General features: G+C 39.3%; 2 protein-coding genes across 25 annotated transcripts in view; one reads left to right on the top strand and one right to left on the bottom strand.

Moving 5' to 3' along the window:
• The window catches only part of LOC135239007 (formin-binding protein 1), a 76,745-nt gene extending 73,754 nt beyond the window's left edge, over nucleotides 1–2,991 (top strand). For all 23 annotated transcript variants that reach the window (XM_064307294.1, XM_064307289.1, XM_064307296.1 and 20 more), the window contains one exon: nucleotides 279–2,991. Coding sequence is in view for 1 of the 23 variants with exons in the window: in XM_064307298.1 (XP_064163368.1) it covers nucleotides 279–286 (8 nt within the window). In the remaining 22 variants the exon portion in view is untranslated. The remainder of the gene's footprint in view (nucleotides 1–278) is intronic.
• A 1,674-nt stretch (nucleotides 2,992–4,665) lies between these two features.
• tor1 (torsin family 1) lies at nucleotides 4,666–11,513 on the bottom strand. 2 transcript variants are annotated; one of them, XM_064307319.1, is made up of 5 exons: nucleotides 10,885–11,513; nucleotides 7,195–7,460; nucleotides 6,668–6,843; nucleotides 6,056–6,183; nucleotides 4,666–5,918 (listed from the first exon to the last, which is right to left on the bottom strand). In XM_064307319.1, the coding sequence occupies exons 1-5, from the start codon at nucleotides 11,075–11,077 to the stop codon at nucleotides 5,674–5,676; spliced, it is 1,008 nt and encodes a 335-aa protein (XP_064163389.1). In that variant the 5' UTR covers nucleotides 11,078–11,513; the 3' UTR covers nucleotides 4,666–5,673. The 2 variants fall into 2 exon arrangements, with proteins under 2 accessions (XP_064163389.1, XP_064163390.1); XM_064307320.1 differs by lacking the exon at nucleotides 10,885–11,513 and adding an exon at nucleotides 7,915–8,364.
• Nucleotides 11,514–20,830: the final 9,317 nt, after the last annotated feature.

The following is a 20,830-nucleotide window of genomic DNA, read 5'->3' as shown; positions in this document are numbered from 1 at the left end:
TATTTTCACATAAGCATTATTACTGCAGCCAGGAGGAGCTACTACTTTATGACATATTGGATTTTCACTATCTGAACTGCCATTGTTTAGCAACTACTGTAGCCTTTGACCTCACATAGAATCAAATATTCTGCCTGACAAGGGAATGTGACAGAGTGATTTCCCCTCATCTCTTTTTTGGGTTGATTTTCCTTTTCTTCCATGCATCTTCTCTAACATGTTTTTGTCATTTCTTTTTGTTTGTTTGTTGTTCTATTTTTTATTTTTTTGAATTGCAGATTCCTAAAAGTGTGGGGCTGGCACAGGAATGGCAGGGCAAGCTGCCTCGGAGAAAACCCATCTTCCTTTTAAAGGTCATTAGTCAGAATCAACTGACAGAAAGGGGACAAGTTATGAGGCATTACAATTTTCAACTCCATACAGAAATTCATTGAGTGCTCCTTCTGCAATGGTAGCTGAAAGACGCAAAAAAAAAAAAGATAAAAGGAAAACCGAACCAAATTTAGCACCCATCATATTATTTGATAATTTTGCTTCTATTGTTTCTGCAAAGCTTGCTTTTTGGTGTACTAACTTGGCTTCCGTGTCTGTGTGTGTGGCGGCTGATGGCTCTTGCTTTGAACCCCCAAGCACAGCCTTTCGTGGTCAGAGACTGGATCTGGACTAGCCGAATATGCGGCAGGAGCTGAAACTGCATCATTCCCATATAACTGAATGCCGTATATTCAGTTACTGTAAAAACCTGGGCAGGTTCTGTACAATGCCAGGCACTGATGTCACAATAGAACACATTATCACGATCAGAAAGACAAACCAGTGACACAGTGGAGGCGTGCCAGTTACTATTACTGAGTCTAAACATAATAAGCCCTCAGATAACAAAGCATTCATTTACTGTGTCATCATCACTGGCATGGCATATGGGGCACCTACACATCTGACCGCACCCTGGATGTAAGGTTACTGTACTCACCTGCACTTTCGCTCTTGTGATATCCTCACTGGCATCCTCTCCTCTCTCTGGCCACTAACCCACGCCAGGCTGTAGCTTTGGCCATTGGCTCCAGTTAGAGCTCACACCCTCAGGCAGTTGCCCTGGCGGCTTGCTCCTCAGTTGGGATCGCGTTTCTAAGCATGCATGCTTGCCCTGTCTCCTTGCCTCTGCCAATCCTTGAAGAGGGGTCCGACCCTACTGCCTGTCATTTAAGTTAACCCCATTGCCTGTACAGTTCTTAACCTGTTTGCTACATTTTGTTTTGTGCCTGTGTATTCGTTTTTGGTTTTAAACCTGTTTGTTGTTTAAGTGTCGTCTATTTACGCATGGTCACCCATCTTCACACCATGAATTCTTTTAGTTTTGCACTCCTGGTATCTCTACTCTTCCACCCAACAAAGAAACATCTGGGATCCCAAGGTTTTTGTTTATATTTTTTACTATGATTCTGATGTCTTCTATATAGTACATATAAATATGAAAATGCCCTTGGTTATGTGTATGTACAAATGTCAACTGCACTTAATATGAGCAGTGTAACTCGCAAATCTTTTTATTAATCATAATTTTCTGGATTTAGTCTTTGAGTTTCAGTAAATTTCCTCTGGGCTATTCCTGTAATGGTCTGACTATATGATCATCCATCTCCCCACTCATGACATTTTTGCAGGGTGTGTGTTGTACTGCTGTCTTGCTGAAATATACTGTGGTTCATATACACATCTATTTCAATATTTCCCATAAACATGGAACAGTCAAATTAGGCATTACTGGGTTATTTTGGGTTATATTACTGGGTCTTTTATTGTTGGTAATAATGATTCAAGTAGATGGCATTCTGTGGAACTGTGGTATGTAAAAATAACTGGTTGGAATTTATGTTGTTTTGTTTGTTTTGAAGAGGACAACAGCTGTTTCTTTGCGTGGACATCTGACAGTACATTATTGTCAGTCCACACAGGCAACACGTTCATGTTTTCCTCTGTTGATGGCACATAATGATTTTAAGATTTTTATATTGATTCCTTGTTGGGTCATGGTTTAAGCCGTCTTTTTTAGCTGGATTAAATACCTAAACCATTTTCTCCCATCATCAAATCATCCAAGAAAAGATTTTTAAAAATCAGACTGAACTTTGGAATTGAAGTCCTGTGACTTTACTTCAAAGCAAGCACTGACTACACAGTGCTTGTTTCCTATTGTTCTATGAAGTGATATGATTATGTCCTGAATGTGTATCAGAAGTATGTGTTTAAATGTATTTTGAGAATATGACTTCAGCAACATTACCAATAATTGACTGAAATAGTGTCAATACATCAATCAGCATCAAATAAAGGACGCTCCATTTACTGAACTTCTCTGGATTGGGAATTATTCACAGATTGTTACACAGCATTGCAAAACAAACATAGTGGCAGAGAATCAGGGTTAATGTTCACCAAGCTGTTGCATCTAGTTTGAGTAGCATTGATTTACATTAGGCAATGCACTTTGTGAGAACTCAATGGAAGATTCAGAGGTGCCGCTCCATCGGCAACAACCAGTTACCTGAAGGAGTGCTGCAGTCGGGGGAAGGGAGAGGAAACAGACGCTGCCGTGCTGCATCCTTTTTGAGGTTTAAATGGTGGTCATTCGTGCATGGAAAAGCAAGATGTTGGACAAACCCTACCACTCTCCACGCTATGAAGGAAACCATGCCGGCACAGCTCAACGTGTCCTATGTACAGAAGAGGCTCATCAGAATCAGAAAATATATAAATATATAAATAACATTTAAACAGATTAAAAGGAAATAAGTCTATTTTTAAGGTTTTAACTATAATGTTCCTTTTTTTTTTTTTGCTTTGCTAAGATTTTTGATTTTGTTCTGTGAAGTCTGCCAAATGGTATTTTTTGCACTTTTCTGTTCGTTGCATTTGGTATGCTTGTGTTTCTGAGCACTGAATACTTTGCATTGTGTTAACTGTGCCAATTAAAAATATTGGGAGAAAGAATGAGAGCTGTCATTTTGACTTTGTGGCCATTTTACATTAAACGCTTTCGTCCTCCTGAATTTTAGCAGAATAAACAGCCAAGATGAGCCTCTGTACAAGCAGCAACTATAGCTCTGATGGAGCTACGTGTACCAGACCAAAGTTATACTGTAGCACTAAACTGAATTTATCAAGCCTTTACCTGGATATTCATTTGTCTATAAATTTGTACAGACTAGTATATAGTGTAACACTATATAATTCTCAATTGGTACACACCACTGTTGCTTGGTAACAGACAATGGAACATATTTTGAAAAATCATGTGGCCAGAATTATACAATGGCTCAAGTTTCACTTTACATTATAATTTACTTTATAATTAAGTGCCTGACTAACTCCGGATAGAACTTTGGGGGCACTGCCTGTAAAGATCTGCATAATATCAGTTTTTCCCTGAGGTATGATATCACACTTGAGGAAAATACCAGTATGCCCAAGATTATTTCATCAAAATTCTGAATGTGGCAAAGTAATGTTTACAGTTCAACAACCAAGTTACATCTAACATGCATAACTAAAAGGACTGAATCTAGTCCATCATTCTTAGATTTACCAATCAAGAAGCTATGATGACATTCATTTAAAGGCACTGTTGTTACATCACAATCAGGACTTGTTTCTGTTCTGTTCATGTTTGTGGTGAAATTCGGGAGGGAAGCTGATGATGTTACTGAATGATCCCATGAATGAAATGGGTAAAAAGATTTAATAGGAGCAGCCAAACTATGAAATCATCCACTGCGATTTTGAGTAAAAATCAATTCTGGTAAACTTTATAAAAAAAGAGAAGGGGAACACACAGGTTAAGGTAGCAGAAAAATGAACTGCATCATTTCTCCCACTCCGATCATTACAGACTAATCTGCACACAGCAAGAGGAGACGGTCTACATACATTTTTAAATAATATCCAAGTCAGATACTGGTTCTCAACCTGTTTTGGTGTGGCTGAATTTTCTCTACCAGCCATATACACTCACCGGCCACTTTATCAGGAATACCTTGCTAGTACCGGGTTGGCTCTGCTGCTGCAGCCCATCTGCTTCAAGGTTTGATGTGTTGTGCGTTCAGAGATGCTCTTCTGCATACCTTGGTTGTAACGAGTGGTTATTTGAGTTACTGTTGCCTTTCTATCAGCTCGAACCAGTCTGGCCATTCTTCTCTGACCTCTGCCAACAACAAGGCATTTTTGCCCAGAGAACTGCCGATCACTGGATATTTTCTCTTTTTCGGATCATTCTCTGTAAACCCTAGAGGTGGCTGTGCATGCAAACCCCAGCAGATCAGCAGTTTCTGAAATACTCAAACCAGCCCGTCTGGCACCAACAACCATGCAACGTTCAAAGTCACTTAAATCACCTTTCTTCCCAATTCTGATGCTTGGTTTGATCTTCAGCAGATCGTCTTGACCATGTCTTCATGCCTAAGTGCATTTAGTTGCTGCCACGTGATTGGCTGATTAGATATTTGCATTAAAGTGCAGTTGAACAGGTGTACCTAATAAAGTGGCCGGTGAGTGTATAATTCAGGTAATACCTTCAGTCAGATGCATTTAGACTGATTCCTTGTCCACTGTAGACAACTGCAAAACAATGCCAAACAGACAAAAATGTACTTTTCACTGTCACCCCAATTTTTTCTTATGAAAAGGTTTGTTTTTAATAGAGGAAAGATCCAAAACACAAATTCACAGTCATTCCAATCTTTCAGATCAACTGAATTAAGGATTCCGCCCCATCACTGAGAAAGATAAATTTACTTTGATTCTCAGGATAAATCAAATGTGTCTCAACTGTACCAAAATTACTTAGATGCACACTTGAGTGAATGGTTACTAAACACAATCCAAGAAAGGCACGTAGCATATGCAAGACAAAAACTACCCGGTACAAATAAAAATTGTAATGTGCTTTGTTACCATATTTACTCATTGGGTTTTCCAATTATTTAAACTTTAATGTAAATAATTATGTGATAAGACTGATGTGTCTTTTCATTGACATGTTTGTTTTTAAGACAAAATAGCTTCTTAGTGGTTCCTGGGTGGATTAATGAGTATAATTTAGGACTGTTCTTTACAATGTAACCATGGCATAAAAACACTAGTTTGGGAAGATTCCCCCTTACATGTTTCAAGACACAAGGCATACCTTCCTCAGGAATGGAAGATCAGTTTAGGTCCAGTTACATAACCATAAAAACTCTTAGGGTGGATTTCACAACAGGACAAGCTGACTGCTTTTTTGAAACTGGCCAGGTCTCTACGTGCAAGCCTACGTAATCATGAATGTTATCATTCTTACATTATTTCACTTTACATCCAAAATGACTGAAAAAAAATCACCTTAGTGTTTCTCAATTGATCAGACACATTGATACTCTACAGCTGATTAAAATAGGGCCATTTCCCTCCACCCAGAACCTTAATCTTCATTCACCTTCAAAGATGTTTATTGGAAGCGGGGCTTGATGGCCTCTCAATGAGCACAATGGAACGAGGAAAGGCCATCCATGAGTTCAGTGGCTCAACCTTCCCTGGCTTTCTTGGCTGTTCAGCTGCTGGAATGCTTTGGCCAAGAAGGGCTGACTTACAGTTCTGAGGTGCACAGGGCATAAACAGTTTTTTGTAGCACCAGCACCCCTAAATGTGGAATTCCAGCCTGCTTACAATAGTTTTGCAGCCCTTCACAGACAAGACCTTCTCCTCCTTGGGGAAATAGGTCATGTCATCGGCTACTTGGTTCGCGATCTCCTCGTCCAGGGGTAAGTTTCGAGCTTCCATTTCTGCCAGAGCACACATGCGAACGTGGCGATACTCCAGAGGCAGGAAGGGGACAAAGAAGTCCACGAGGTTCTTATCAATCAGGCTGGTGTGCCAAAATCCACCTGCAGACCCAAAGAGAGAAAAGGTGAGACGGGCAGGAGGAGGATGTGGTGACATGACAGAACAGTGGAATGCTTCTTTTAATTAGTAAATAATAATAAATGTAAAAATATACTGCCCATCTTCTCACAACACCTACTCTGCTTGTTGTTGAAGACTTGTTTAGACAATGTTCCCTCAATGTCCTTCAGCTGTATCTCTTCTCGATCTCTGCCTGCTCTCCAGAAATCCAACACAACTCGTGTGATGTCCTCACCCCCTGCATTACTGCGAGGATCCGCAAGAACCAACAGAAAATCAGTTAGTGTTTGCTCAATCATAAATGTAAACCAACCCTATCACTGCACTGGAGGGTGAGGACTAGCACTGCCATCCAACAGTCAGCTGCCACTTCTTTTCACTGCAGTCCACCAGCAGAGCTTCACAGGCAGAGTGCCAAATGACTGCACGCACTACACAGCTGGTATGACGAGATTCCAGACACTCAGTCAGCCTCAGGAGTCACTTCTGTGATAATAACAGTAGTAGTAGTAGTAGTAACAGCTGTAGTAAAAGTAGAAGTAGCAGCAGCAGCAGGGAACACCTTGCCTACAGAAACCCTCCTTCTCTGAACAATGTCTAATGTTTCACTGCCACCACCCTGGAGTACAAACAAATTCTAACAACAAAGTGCTTTCTTATAATACGTAACTATTCAACATAATGATAATCACAAGCACTTAACTAGGTGGAGAACAGATGTCTGACCCACCTAAGGAAGATGAAAATGGCTTGGCGATAGGAGACTCCATCCAAGTGTTCATAATAATCCAGGTAAGGTTTGATGCTGTCAATTAGCCCTGCATGCATCTTGTCCATTTCATCAAAAATGAACAGCGAGCGAGGGCAATTTGTGACGTTCCCTTTGATCCACTGCTGCAGCTGGGTCTATAAGAACACCATGGGTTCCACAGGTATGCATTAAAATCACTCCATTATCGTTTGTGCATTAGCATATTTTAAAAGCTTGAAAATTATGGTCAGACTCAATGAGGTTTCACTAGGGATGTAACCTATGTGGTAGCTATTGAAATATTGGTAACACTTAAGTGCATAATCATGGTAAAGACAGGCTTATATTTCCAGATAGCATGCACCTGCATCTGCATCTGCAGGGGGATATCAAACAAATTGTCATATAAATGGTCTAAAAATTTCCAGCTGCAGGGTAGACTGCAGCTCCAGCATTGTGGATTCTGGCAGCAAAATTAGCATCATCTGTATTTGTTCACTACTTACTTTGTAGGATTCAGTCTGACTTAAGTGGGGAAAGTGGGTGGTGGCCACAAACTGATGAACATAGTTGCTGCCCATTCCTTCTCTGTAGATGTTTTCAGCTATTAACTGACTGACAAAGTTCTTCCCTGTCCCTGTCCATCCATGGAGGGACAGAACCAGGGGCTTCTTTGGGTTTTTGTTATTCATGAATCCAGTCACTGCTTTCATGATAACTCGTGAGGCAACATGTTGACCGAATAGCTTCCTCGTCAGGTCGATTTCCAAACCTGGGGATGGGGGTTGTAAATCAACAAATAACAATTAGCCTTGATATTTTAAGTGAGTTTACCATATGATCGAAGTTGAAGCTTGCATCTGGAAACAACTGCATTGGCATGAAATGACAGACAAGAAGCTAACGAGCTACCCATGAAGATTGTCAAGCATTAGTCACGAAGCTAAAGAAATTGTTATAATTAACAGTTTACGAATTCATTCGTTGATCGCTAACTAGCTGACTATCTAGCAACTAACGCTACGTTACGCTACTAACGCTAATGGATAGTTAGTGGCGTATATGACTGGCTGACGACTGTCCATCTAGCAAGATAAAAGAAAAACGCAGACCTGCTACCAATGCTAGTGCTAGTTGATGTTCTTATCTGTTAACTAACAGCTGACATCCAAGCTAGTTATTTACTAATCTTCGATGAGATGCCACATTTCAAATAATTAACTTACCCGTTGAATTGTACACAATCCAACTGTCACCACAAGTTTCATGAAAATAGTTGTACAATTTCTTTCCTAATAAAGCACTTATTCCTCCTACAATAAATGTAGTTGAGATGGGCTCGATTGCATTCACAAAACAAACCGATACGGAAAGGAAAATAAGCAATCCTTTGATAATTTTACGCATTGCGAAAAGCTTGTAAATAAAGCAAAAGACGTTATACTAGTTATTAAGAAACGAAACTATGTGTTGGCTATCAGTGCAGCGGCGGACTGTCATCATTGTGTGCCACCGGAAGAAAGACACTTACTACAACTTGAACTTTCGACAAAACAGTTCCTACTCGAATTTCCGGTGTGCACAAGCTTATGGAGGCAGTCACTTTTGTCACATTACTCCAACTAAATATGAACCTCTGCACCGATGTAAACTATGCACATACAAGTTTAAAATGTAATATAAAAAATAAGTAATTAGATGCACACACAAAAGTAAATATTACACTTTACATCTGCACTATTGCTATACTTTTTTCAAGAACTCCACTTGTGTACATGTCAACCCTATGGCAGTTCTTTGCCTACAAAGGCAACGACAAGGGCGAACATGACAACATTACAGCACCAGTTTGAAAAAAAAAAAAAAAGGTAGGCAACACCTGCAGCCTAGCAAAGCATCTATCGGAAAACCACCCCAATATCTTCAGGGATATCATATCCCAACGTGTGAAAAATAAAATAGATGTATAGATGTCACACTAATACCGCTAATTAAATCAACCGGCAGTAAACTGCATCGGAGTAAACCCTGCACAACACACTGCACAAAAAATGTATTGCCAGTCACTCCCCTAGTGACGTTCTCTTCTTCAACATGTCCATGTGTTTAAAAAGTGTTAATTAAGTGCTTAGTTTGTATTCAAAATGTAAACATTTGCTTTTGCAGTATAGACCAAACATTGCATAATTGAAACCCCCAAAAATAAAAGGTCACTACAATGGATTGATTTTTATCATTTACTCCCGCTGAGGCAACCACCCTCTGAGATGGAACCTGGCACCTTAATGCTTTGTAAAATAATGAAACTAATTATTAAGAAATATTATAAATGATAAATATATTATTGTAATTTAAATCCTATAATATTATACAACTGTAGAATTGAAGAAAACGCAATAACCAATTATTTTGCACGAACATGTCAGCACTCAAATGTGCGTAAGTGTGCGTAGATTCTGTTCATACCTATGAACAAATCCCAAATAAGAAAACATTGGTGAATGTCAGAATCTTCGTGAAAGCTGCGTAAGTGGGTTTTAAGAAGAAAATTCTTCTTAAGAACGGTTGGTGAATGAGGCCCACATGTGCGAACAATTCTGCGGTTTAAGAACACGCTGTGAATCTGACGTAGACTTTTCTTAGGATCTTTCTTAAGAACAAATTTAAGAAAAAACTTAGGAAGATATTGGTGAATGAGGCCCACTGAGCAGATAGGCCCCATCACATGATGCAGTCATAAAGCTACTATGGTTAGCTCAAGACCCTGTTACAAATCTCGTTTGTTCTTAACCAATCAGAGATCAGTGCGCCTAGTCAACAAAATCAGAAGTTATAATAGAAATATTTTTTTCTATTCTGTTCAGCCTAGAAAAATTTTTGATCCAGGAAAAATTTGAAAAGTTATTGCCTGCTTCTACTGATTACCACAATATGAGCTTTTGACACATAATTCGCGCTGGGGGGAGTTCGATGAATTTCTACAACACTCACAGCAAATTAATGGTAGGTTCATCATATAATTCTATTTCCGGGCCGTGGCAGCCATCTTGCGGTGGTGCCACATGCGGAAGTATCACTGACACTGGGAAGTATAGAATATAATGGCACCACGTGACCACGTTTTCCTTCTAGTTCATCGTTCATTCGGCTGATATAGGGGGTCCATTGCCTTGAGCTCATCTAAGTTTGAAGTCCCTTGTACTGCGCATGTTGACGGGAAAACATTGGAGCTGCCATTAAAACCAATGGGGAAGCTCAGACTTTTGAAGGCAAAATAAAACTTCCTCGACGGTATTCTAAAACTTGATTAACGATCGTTACGTTACAAATTAAAATGTCATATTTTAAAATATGGACATTTTAATACATATTCTCCCAAGACTTTGGCCAAAACAATTATTTCCCAAACTTCTATACATAATGAAATTTATGATCACAAAAAATTACCGATGAGGTTTTCTACGGTTGTTAAATCACCTTGGTTTTCTACATTGAATTAAATGCAAGCAAGCTTTTTTTCCCTCAGCATGCACGGTAGGGGCTGTTTCCAGTTACGTCTAAGGCTGCACCACCTGGCTCCTCCTATCCTCTCCAGTTACGACGCTATATGTGACACGCACCCACCAACTACCAAGAAATGTTCAAACTCTCCACAGAACTCCTGTGGATTCCCCTGATTGAAGTGGAAAGGGTAAATTCAAATTATTCAATACAGCTCAACGAGTGCACATTTCAAAGGGTGCGTCCATTTCTATGGTGGAGAATACTGGAGGATTCTTAGTACTGAACTTCATTGGTTTTCATACAGTTCTGTGGTCATACCGCTCGACGAATCACTGATTTAGGGGTGGCATTTGATTAATCGCCTGGGACACCAGCGAATAGCACCGTATTTACATGTAAGGTTAAATACTTATAAGACAAAATAAGCCACCACTCTGCGTATGTGGTCAATAAGGCATTTGGGGTTTTGTACAAAATAAATGCGGAGTTTAAGTAGCTACAGTAGTTAATAACTTTCTAGTTCTGATCTAACGCATCTGTCTAACGTCATTGATCGACAGCAGTCTAGACTGATGCTTGATGTTATATAAATACAGGCAAAGCCAGATTTACTAAAATATGAAACATGAATTACCTAATTAGCAAGCTTTGTGAGATACAGTTAACTAGCTCGATCTGAATAAACATCCCACCTGATGAATTATATGATATCCATTCTTGTCTGCAACACTCGTGGAAGTAATACAACACGTTCTGGTAGCAGGCGAGGAAGCCCGAGAGAGCGGCTGCCATTCCAACAGCGATTCCCGTGCTGATTGGTTCGATTGCTGTTGCAATTACCACAAACCACCATATGAGAATTAGCAATAAAGTCTTGAAACGCATCTCTGACTGTTATGTCGTTAGCTATGAGGAACCCTATCGTCTTATCCTAACTAGAAAAACAAACTTAGTAACCACATGATTCGTCGCCTAACGTAAATGAACTGAGGAAAAACGACATTTTTCTGACATGCCGTTACTTTTGTTTTGGAGTTTAGCTTTAAACAATAACTAAGCGTGTACAAAATTGCCACCGTGAGTAGTCACTCAAATTGGTGTTAACTAGCAAGCTAACCTCAAGTTTACCAACTAGCAAAATACACAATTCTCCGACTTAAATGCTACAATTGAAAGAATTAGCAGTGCACAGAAACTTTGGACTGCTATCTAACTGACGACTGAATCGTGACTTTATCGCACAACTGCACACGCGAGAACGTTAGACGGATAGCTAGCTATTTTCCTCTCTCAAATCCGCGATTCAACATGACGTCACTCTACCGTCATTCGTCTGAGCCACTCTTCTTTTCCCTGTTAAAATTTCAGTGTATCTAAATGAAGACGCGTGAAAATTTGACCTTTATGTTTAAAAAGAAAACTAAATGAATTATCCCAAAGTAAACGTTTACACTTGTATTACCCCCTTTAAATTCATTAATGTAACGTGGACCTGTGTTTTATTTAGGCATACATGCGACCTTTCATTATGAAGGTGGTCTCATGGCTTAATTGTATGTCAGAATTTGATTGGCATATCAATTTTAGCAAGACTATATGTATAAAAGTTAATGGGTTATATAAAGTAAAAATATATTAATGCAATATATAGTTTCACACATTAGTATGCTGCTTCAATGCAAACCTACAGATGGAATAAATAGATTATATCATTAACCCTCCTGTTATGTTGCGGGTCAAATTGACCCTTTTTAAAGTTTGAAAATCATTAAAATTATTTTTTCAGTATGAAACTTCTTCTACTGGCCTTAATTAGTGTAATCAACATTTTAAATGAAAATGGTTCATTTCATGTATTTGCAAACCCCCCCTGTATGGGGATTGACCCGGGAACATTTTTGCTGTACCTAAAAAATGAACAGAACAGGAGGGTTAAAACACACACACACAATGCTTCTGGTGCTGTTTGCTCACCAATAAAGAAGACATAATTATCGCGACGCCGGTTCGAAGGCAAAAGTTCAGGTAATATAGAAGTATAAAAAGAGGTACACATGCAACAGCTTACAAAAATGGCCGCCAAACTAACAATTTGATAGATAATGAAGAATTTAAATACAAAGCAAGTGATCACGAGCGAAACTTGCATTGTGGAAATAAGTTCAAGGAACTAGGCTAATTATACGAGATAGTTCAGACAAATAACCACAGAGCTGAATGATCCCTTTAGTACCACAAAATGCCACAAGATGGCGTAAAAGTATAGTTTCAGGCTAATGACCAAATTCTTCGGAATTTGTGCGACCATAATTCAGGTTTATCGCTCTTGGACGTGCATTCTTGTTTTGTGGACATAAGAATTCAGAGTTGGTATAAATATTGTATTAATCACAAATAAACCTACATATTAAATGAAATGTCTGCATTTGCCAAAAGCCTCAAAAGACAGGAAATGAAATTGATCGGCCCTAATGCCCTAACATCAGCCTGCTCTCCATCAAGGGGTATCAGCACAGATCTTTGACAACTGCTACAGCTCTGTATATGCCTACTGTACTTCAAAAGGCATGTACTCACCATTGGGAAGATTGCTTAAGATTTAAACCTTATCCCAAAGAGGCTAATTTATACTATTCAGTGGATTGACAACCATATAAATGTTTGCACTCTGAAGAATTTAGACCAATGTTAATATTGTTAAAGATATAATTCCCAAGATGGTCAAGATGGCATTTGAAATGACCTTACCTTGTACAGGGAATCAATAAATGTTAATATATGTTTATATTTAGTTTGTGCAGAGCAACGATGGGGTGCTGTAGCTAAGTTTTCGGTGATTTGCATCGACCTAGATGGTCTCTTTTGGCTGTGCTTTACTGAATCCGACATGTTATCACAAACGAAGTCCTTTGGACAGAGTCAGTATGACTCACTGTTGCCACTGTCGGTGTGCCTGCCTGTGACTCTATTATTGGTGCCTTCCCATGTTAAGTCCATGGACATTTCTGCGTCCAAATTTAGAATTTTGAGGTCTCAATCAAATTTAATCAAATTAAAAGCAGGTCTTGTGTCAGGATCCGTTGGGTTTATATTGAGTTACGTTTGCACAAAAAAGTATAAATTTTTAATGCATTTTTTTTCAGGGTATCCACAACACAGCAATGGCGTAATGTAGCTATACAAAAATCAGTAGTAGTTGAGTCCATGGTGATTGTAGTCCACCTGCGAGATTTGCGAAAGACATGCTGAGATATCAGTATCTGTGGATTTAATGAGATACAGTGATTATTTTACAGTATAGAGAAGGACGCCAGACTCCGCTCTCACATCTAGGTAAATGGCACTAAATAAGACAGCCAGAGAAGAAGTGTCCACTGGGTTTTTTCTTCCCATTTTAATCACCTTTGATGTGGTGCCCAGAACTGTCAGACTCCCGGATTATGATATTTCCTTGAGTTGTCAGTGAATAGTAACGTCTTTAAAATTCTGGCCTTTTGAGATTTACAGATTTAGGCCCAGGCACAGTCTAACTCCAGTTTCCAAAATTTAGATTCAGAATTTATAGTGTTATATATTTAGCTGTTACCTTTTTGTTCTTTATTATAGCAGCTGCCAAGCACGACTAATTATTGAAACAATCCAACTCCTTAATTTCATGTTTTAGTCAAGGACAAAGTGTGCTATGCTTTGATTGAACTGCTCACTGTAAAGTGTAATGTGTATTTCAGTCACTCCCATGTGTTAGGAGGCATATTTTCCATCATCAATTATCCATCCATCCATCCATTCATCCATCCATCCGTTATCTCTACTCGCTCTACTCCAGGTCAGTGTCATGGGAGGTGCTGGAGCCTATCCATCATCAATTATGAAAGAGCCAAAAACAATAACAAAACTGAATGAGAAACAGCAAATTTAAAACATTTAATATGCTATCTCAATATTTTATATCTTTAAACAGGAATGTTACCAATTGTATAATTTTGGAAATATGCCTTCTAAAATGTAAGGTGCCAATAATGAGGAACTATCCATTTAACCTGCTTCATGAATAGTAAGCTGGTGACCCCCAGAGATCGTTCATTAATTGTCTTGTATATTAGGCAGCTTTAAAATGGTAATTAGACAAATTTATTCCAGTATAGCCACATTTTTATTCCAAAACTCATTTAACATTAAATCACTCAAATTAATCGAGTACCTTGCAGTGTTTTTTTGCGATATGTTTTCAAGTCGGTTATTATTTGCAGAAAAGGTTTTGGATGGTGCCAGGAGTGGAGATATAATCAGTTATCAATGAAGCAGCATGCATATTTTCCAGACCCTGATTTTGTCTCAGGGTGCTGGCTGTTTCTCAAGTGCGATGTTGCAACATCATTATTGTGATTTAGAGAGACTGATGAAAAAGAAACCTGGCTCCAGGAATTTTCACGTACAACCATGAGTATTTATACTGGCTGTTGTTGACTACCACAGTATTGCTGCCATGTCAAATGGAGCCACTTGCCAGATACAGTAGAATCTAGAATAGTAGAAGGTTCAGTAAGAGGACCAGTGAAAACAATGATGTAAAAAAAAAAAAAAAACTAGCAACATAATATAACACAAGAGGGGTTATATTATTCATGTTACCACTCTCTCATACAGAGGGGTGATTATAAATCACTGCCTACAGATACAGTCTCAGTATTGTTTAAATCCCCCACACACAGCCTGGTTTATGGAATGAGATATGGACTAAGAAAAACTATGGCACTGGGTTATTACCTCACCATTGGGAAATGTCAGTATATTCAAACTGTGTATTGAGGACAGATTCTTTTTTTTTGTTATTTTTCTTTCATTGGTGAAAACAGTGTCTCTCTTGGTTTTATTAATCCAAAAGACTCATTTAGGTAAATGCTGAGTTGAACTTTCTGCTCCATAAACTCTTATAAATATTGCAAGCAGTGACCACCAAAGGAACCGATGTCAACATAGCTGTAAAACTGTAATTCTTAGGTCTGTCTCAGACTGTAGCTTCTACCCAGTGTCCCTATTTCACTATTATTCTTCTGTACAAAAGCTCTCAAGTAATATTTTATAATGTACATAACATTTTGCCAGGATGAAGCAAAATATTAATGCGGGGCAAGAGCATAAGGACACGGCAACACTTCAGAATCACATAACTGAGTGCTTTTTGTATTTTTAGTTTTTAAGTCTTTTCACAACATTTGAATTTCACAGAATAATAGTAGCATAAAAATTTAATTAACTATACAGTTAAATATATGTGCCTCAAAATTATGCACTTGCTATATTTACAGTAGTGCAGTTTTAAAATAAATGTAAATATAAGAGGCTGTTTTTTTATTTTTTTAACAAAGGCAGGTAGCTACCAGTTAGCTACAAGTGAGTTATGCATATTGTGTCTGTGACTGAGGCATGTTGGCATTGTACACTGAGAAATGTACAATGTGTGACAATAAAGGTTGTTGATTTGAACTCCACATGAAAGAAATCATGCATTTTACATTGTGAAGTTCAATCAAGCAGTATGTCTCAAATAACACAAATATTGTCTGTGAAATATCTATATCAATATCTGTAGTCGAAAAGATGGCATGTGTTTCATCACCGGGAGTCTGACTTAATAACAGAGAAAAAATCAGAGATGCTGAGATGAAGCTGGAGTCTGCTCCTGAAGTTTCTTGCTTGTGACTCTGATGGGGACAATGCCACCAACAGTGTACATGCCTGACCTACCCCATCCAAATGTTAACCACAACCATGCCTCTCTATATTACACATTTCCAGAAACACCTGGGGTGGTCTGCCATATGCCTGTTCTTCTGAGTTCCATTAATGTACTACATCACAGGGAAGTGTACCCGGAGAACACATGCAGTGGTGATTCCAGGAGAATGACGAGAACTAAACCGCTCATGATTAATGAGGCTTTCTCTATCTGAAACAAATGCAAGCTGATATTTGAGTGCGGTTCATGTTTTCCTCCCAGACTTTAAAAACTGAGTAAACCACACTCTCCCATCTGCTGACATGTACGTTTCTGACTGGAGCACCAAAGCACAACAAGCACATGGCTCAGACACAAACAGACTCCCCTCCCCATGTTATTACGGCAATAATTCATTTAGGGGTTGTACATTAAACAGGACTGCCGCAGCCAGGCACCATTCAAGCTTTTACATTCTGTACGCCAGACAACAAAACATTGAGTGTCTTTTTTTGTCCATTATCCAGTAAAGGTGCACTTTATTTGACCCGGGTCATCTTTTGTTTCATTTTCTCTCCAGGCCATTTTATGAAGGATTTCTATTTTAAGGGGGAATGTAATTGGTTTATGGAAACCAAATGTTTTTCTGCCAGCCCTCCCCCTTGCTGTGAGGTACTTTAATGCTGATTGGAAGCTGAGGTGGTAATGCGTATTGCCAGTGATCCCTGGGTTAGTTTTGTTGCCATGCCTGGCTAGCCAGCTCTGATGGATTCTACAGCAGTCTGCAACCTATAATTCTTTCACCCTCCCGGGGCTGAGAGAGGGAGCAATGGGGATGTTCAGGCTGTGAGTGAGAAAGTGGAGGGGTTGGGGGTGTAAAGCCATAGCTTAGTGAGCAAGTGATGAGATATAATTAGTCAGTAAGAGGTGGAGATACTATGATGAAATGGCACATACCGTACAGGTAAAGCAACAGTAGGCCATTGCTATATATAACACATTATTATGGATAGTCCTTATCAGAACCATGTTTGCATCCTGTCTACTCTTGACTGCCTAGGGTTTGCAACGAGACACAGTTTTTTTCTTCATAATGGAAAACTATTGGCACATTTACAAATCGGGAGGAAGAACTGAAAGTGTTTTCTAAAGTGTCCAAAAAAATACAACTGCTTGACAGTCTGTTTTCAGTGAAAATGATTAGCGATTTTTAGGAAAAGGGAAAGACACTTTACTAGTCTTCAAAAGGTGCATGAGTTCAATCTTCACCTGGTCTGGCTTGATATAGGTATGTAACTTGACCTGGTCTGGCTTGATATAGGTATGTAACTTGGCCTGTCTGTTATGTAATCTGCTTGTACCAGGGGACAAGATCTTTTTAATCATCCCTGTGACAGGTTAACAAGAACAGAGAAATAAATCACAACGTTCAAGGTGATAGGAACCTGGAGGGGCTCCATGGAGCAGGGATGGATAAATCAGCTATCGGGAGCTGGCCTGTGGGGAAAGATGGCACAAACAAAGGACGTTTTTTCAGAGCCTTCTGGCAGCCAACTGTAAGCCAGCTTTTGGGACATACAGGGCAAATGGTATTAATTATGGCTGAAGTTTAGGAGCTGTGCTGCTTTCCCTTCTCCCCTTGGAGGGCACAAGGTAACGAGGGCGAGGTCACTGACAAAGAACAGAACTTCTTGCAGGCAGAGATAACAGACAACGACGGATTCGGTTTCCTTTGACGGGGCCAAAGCGCTACAACGAGGAAAGCTGAGACTGCACAAACGCAACATGCTTTCGTTTCCACTGACACTTGGCAGCGTCTGCCTCTGTTATCCAAGAGATCTGCACAAACACAGACCAGATTTGGAAAATAAACCTTTTTTCTTATTTTCCTTTTTTTTTCCTTAAAGAAGCCACTGGACACATTCCCAAAAAAGAAGCAATACTGTAAAAATAGAATTACTTGTAATGTCAGAATTTTAACAAATTGCTATAAATATATATATTTTTAAATATTCCTTCTCTTTTAAGCTGCCTTCATCTTTTAATCAGATTTGTGGGCAGACGCCTTTCTGGAAAACCTTAATTCAATGCTCTGGTCTATAGTGCACTACTCCGATGTACTCACAGCCCCCAGTGCTAGCACTGGTGTAATATTGTAATATAAAACATGACATAAATTAACACAAATTCATCCAAAATATTTAATCTGGATTGTGCTTGATTTAACAGATAATGAAGTTCTCCTATAGCCCTGTTGTTTCTCTCTGAATTCTGAACTTTAACATTCACAAAACATGCACTTACAGCATGTATAACCCAACAAAAATTCATTTGAAAGGAATGATCAAGAAGTTCATGAATCATGTGCTTTTGACTTACAGCAGAAGTAGGCAAGGAGGGCAATATCTGTTTCTGGATTTCATGCCAACTTCTGGTCTTAATTATTTAATTAGCCCCAATGTTTCCACCATATGATATTTTAGCTACATGTCTTGAAAGGTACATGAATGACAACTGAAGATTCTTCATGTGTCGCTATATAAAATGCTATACTGTGATATAATTTATGAGTAAACCAGTATTGGTGTACACAGACATTTAGCTCATTTACCCAGGGTAACTGGTGGAAACAAAAACCTGCATACACACTGGCCCTCCAGGACCAGAATTGCCCACCCCTGATCTACAGTATCTTGCTGCAGCCGGAAATCCAGTCATATTAGTAGTAATCCATGTCGCTTCCAGCCCATAACCCACTGCGTCCCCACCTGTTAGCCATCTATCATCCACCATGGCCACAGCTTATAAATTATCCTGTGCATCTTTTCATCGGTAGAGCTGTATGACTCACCAATGTCTTCCACTGTGCTCTTATCTTCACATCACCTGTTCATAAGTTTAGAATAGGTTACAGCTAGTTATCAGGAAAGGGCCTACATCAGTTCCAGAAGGGGATTCATAGGAGGGTGCTGAGCTTTCATGTGACTATTACTATTACTGACATTACTACTACTACAACTGATACTACTACCGTGGCTGCTGCTACTACCCCTGCTACTGATACTATTACTGCTGCTGCTACTACTACTATTATTGATACTACTGCTGCTGCTGCTACTACTACTGTGTCACACGCCAAGCGTGACACCCCTGGGAGGGAGATGTGGCAGTACCAAGCAACACCCTTGTCTGTCGTATGGAGAGAGAGAGAGAGCGCACCCACACAAATATGAAATAAAATAAACAGACACCTTCACCCTTCCCCTTCACGGGTTCCGGGCAAAAACAATTAACTAAATCAACAAGCTAAAATAACAAAGACAAAAGAAAGTACAACAGAGCAGCAACTTTTCAGTTCCCTGCTTTGTAGCTGACCCACCTTCCCAGCCAGGTCCAGCTCCTCCAGCATCCCAGCTGAGGATTCCTTTCTTTTTAGAAAGGAATCTGAACTGTGGAGAGCAGCACACCTTTAAGCACCTGTGCTGATTAGCTAATGCAGCCCAGGTGTGTGTACTCTCTCCACCAGACGGCGCAGCCGAGACCAATCCGCTTCTCCATACTGCTACTGATACTATTACTGCTGCTGCTACTACTGCTACGACTACTACTGCTACTACTGACACTATTACTGCTACTGATGCTACTTCTGCTACTACTACTACTGCTTCAACTACTACTACTGATACTATTACTGCTGCTACTACTACTACTATTATTATTTGGTGCTATTACTATTTGGTTCTGGTGCCTTATTGCCATTGTCCCTCTTATTCCACAGTCCTCTTTTTTTCATCTTGGAAGAAAAACTGATATTTTAACCACAACTTTATCTTTTGGCAGATTCAGTTTTAGGTGACTGAGGAGTATGTGCACAAAATTAAACATTGGCACTAAATCGGAGGGGAAATGTTAATACCTGTGGCACAGATATGCATGCTGGAAGGTTTTCTTGCAGGTTTGTTTTTTTATCAAGTACAGTATTGACCCCACTCCTAAAAATCATGCTGATTCATGACTTTGGGACATTATTACCATAAAACACCTGGTTATAATTAGAATTGAGGTACCTGTTTCTTTAATCAGGAAAGATTAAGTGAAGAACCCCAGGGAGGACACTGTTAGTACCCATTCTCTGAAAATGGGGAGTCAAATTAGGGACAATGCTAGACATTTCACCATCAGATAAGAACTGTAATAGGCCCTACATATACTGTTTCACAGTTATCTATACACAATAAAACACAGTAACTCAATAAAAACAGTCACTCTAGGACACTGGCTGCAAGCATGAAACAGTTTGGGTTTAATCCAGCCAATCAGCTTCTCAAAGCTCAGCTTCCCAAATGTATACTCCCTTCTCAGCATGGCCTCAGCCAGGCTGTTAATCAGGTTTGAAAGTGGCAATCATCCACTGCTGCAGGAGGAAACATCATCATCCTTAGGTGCTCATAACTGTTAAATAAAAAGAAGACAGGAAACATAAAAAGAATTAAAGGGTGTCCTGTGTTCAATAAACAGCACAAAGGAACAACCAAGAAGTCATGGAATAAGTACAATATGAAAATAAAGGCATGCTATGAACAAGCACAAAAAGCACAGTTTCCTGAGTCAAATGGATTTGTGTTTATTAATTTATTAATTCCACATCCTTTTCCCTCATCTAGCAAGGGAAAAGAATAGTGGTCTCAATTCAGTCTGCATGAATTTAGGTGATAACTAGTCTCCAATTGCACTTTGCCAGGGTCTCATTGGGTCAGGTATCACTGTGTCGACTTGTCTCTGAGACTAAAGACAAAATCCTTTCTCCAAAGGTCAGATTATCTGCATTATGAGTGCACATCTCAGATCTTATCTGAGCATTAGCCCACATTTAAGTCTGTGGACAAATGGCGACAGATGAGCAGACTGAGGAAGAGAAA

The sequence above is a fragment of the Anguilla rostrata genome, chromosome 14 (genome assembly GCF_018555375.3).
Source record: "Anguilla rostrata isolate EN2019 chromosome 14, ASM1855537v3, whole genome shotgun sequence".
NCBI classification, from domain to species: domain Eukaryota; kingdom Metazoa; phylum Chordata; class Actinopteri; order Anguilliformes; family Anguillidae; genus Anguilla; species Anguilla rostrata.
This window is presented reverse-complemented; position numbering and strand designations above follow the sequence as displayed.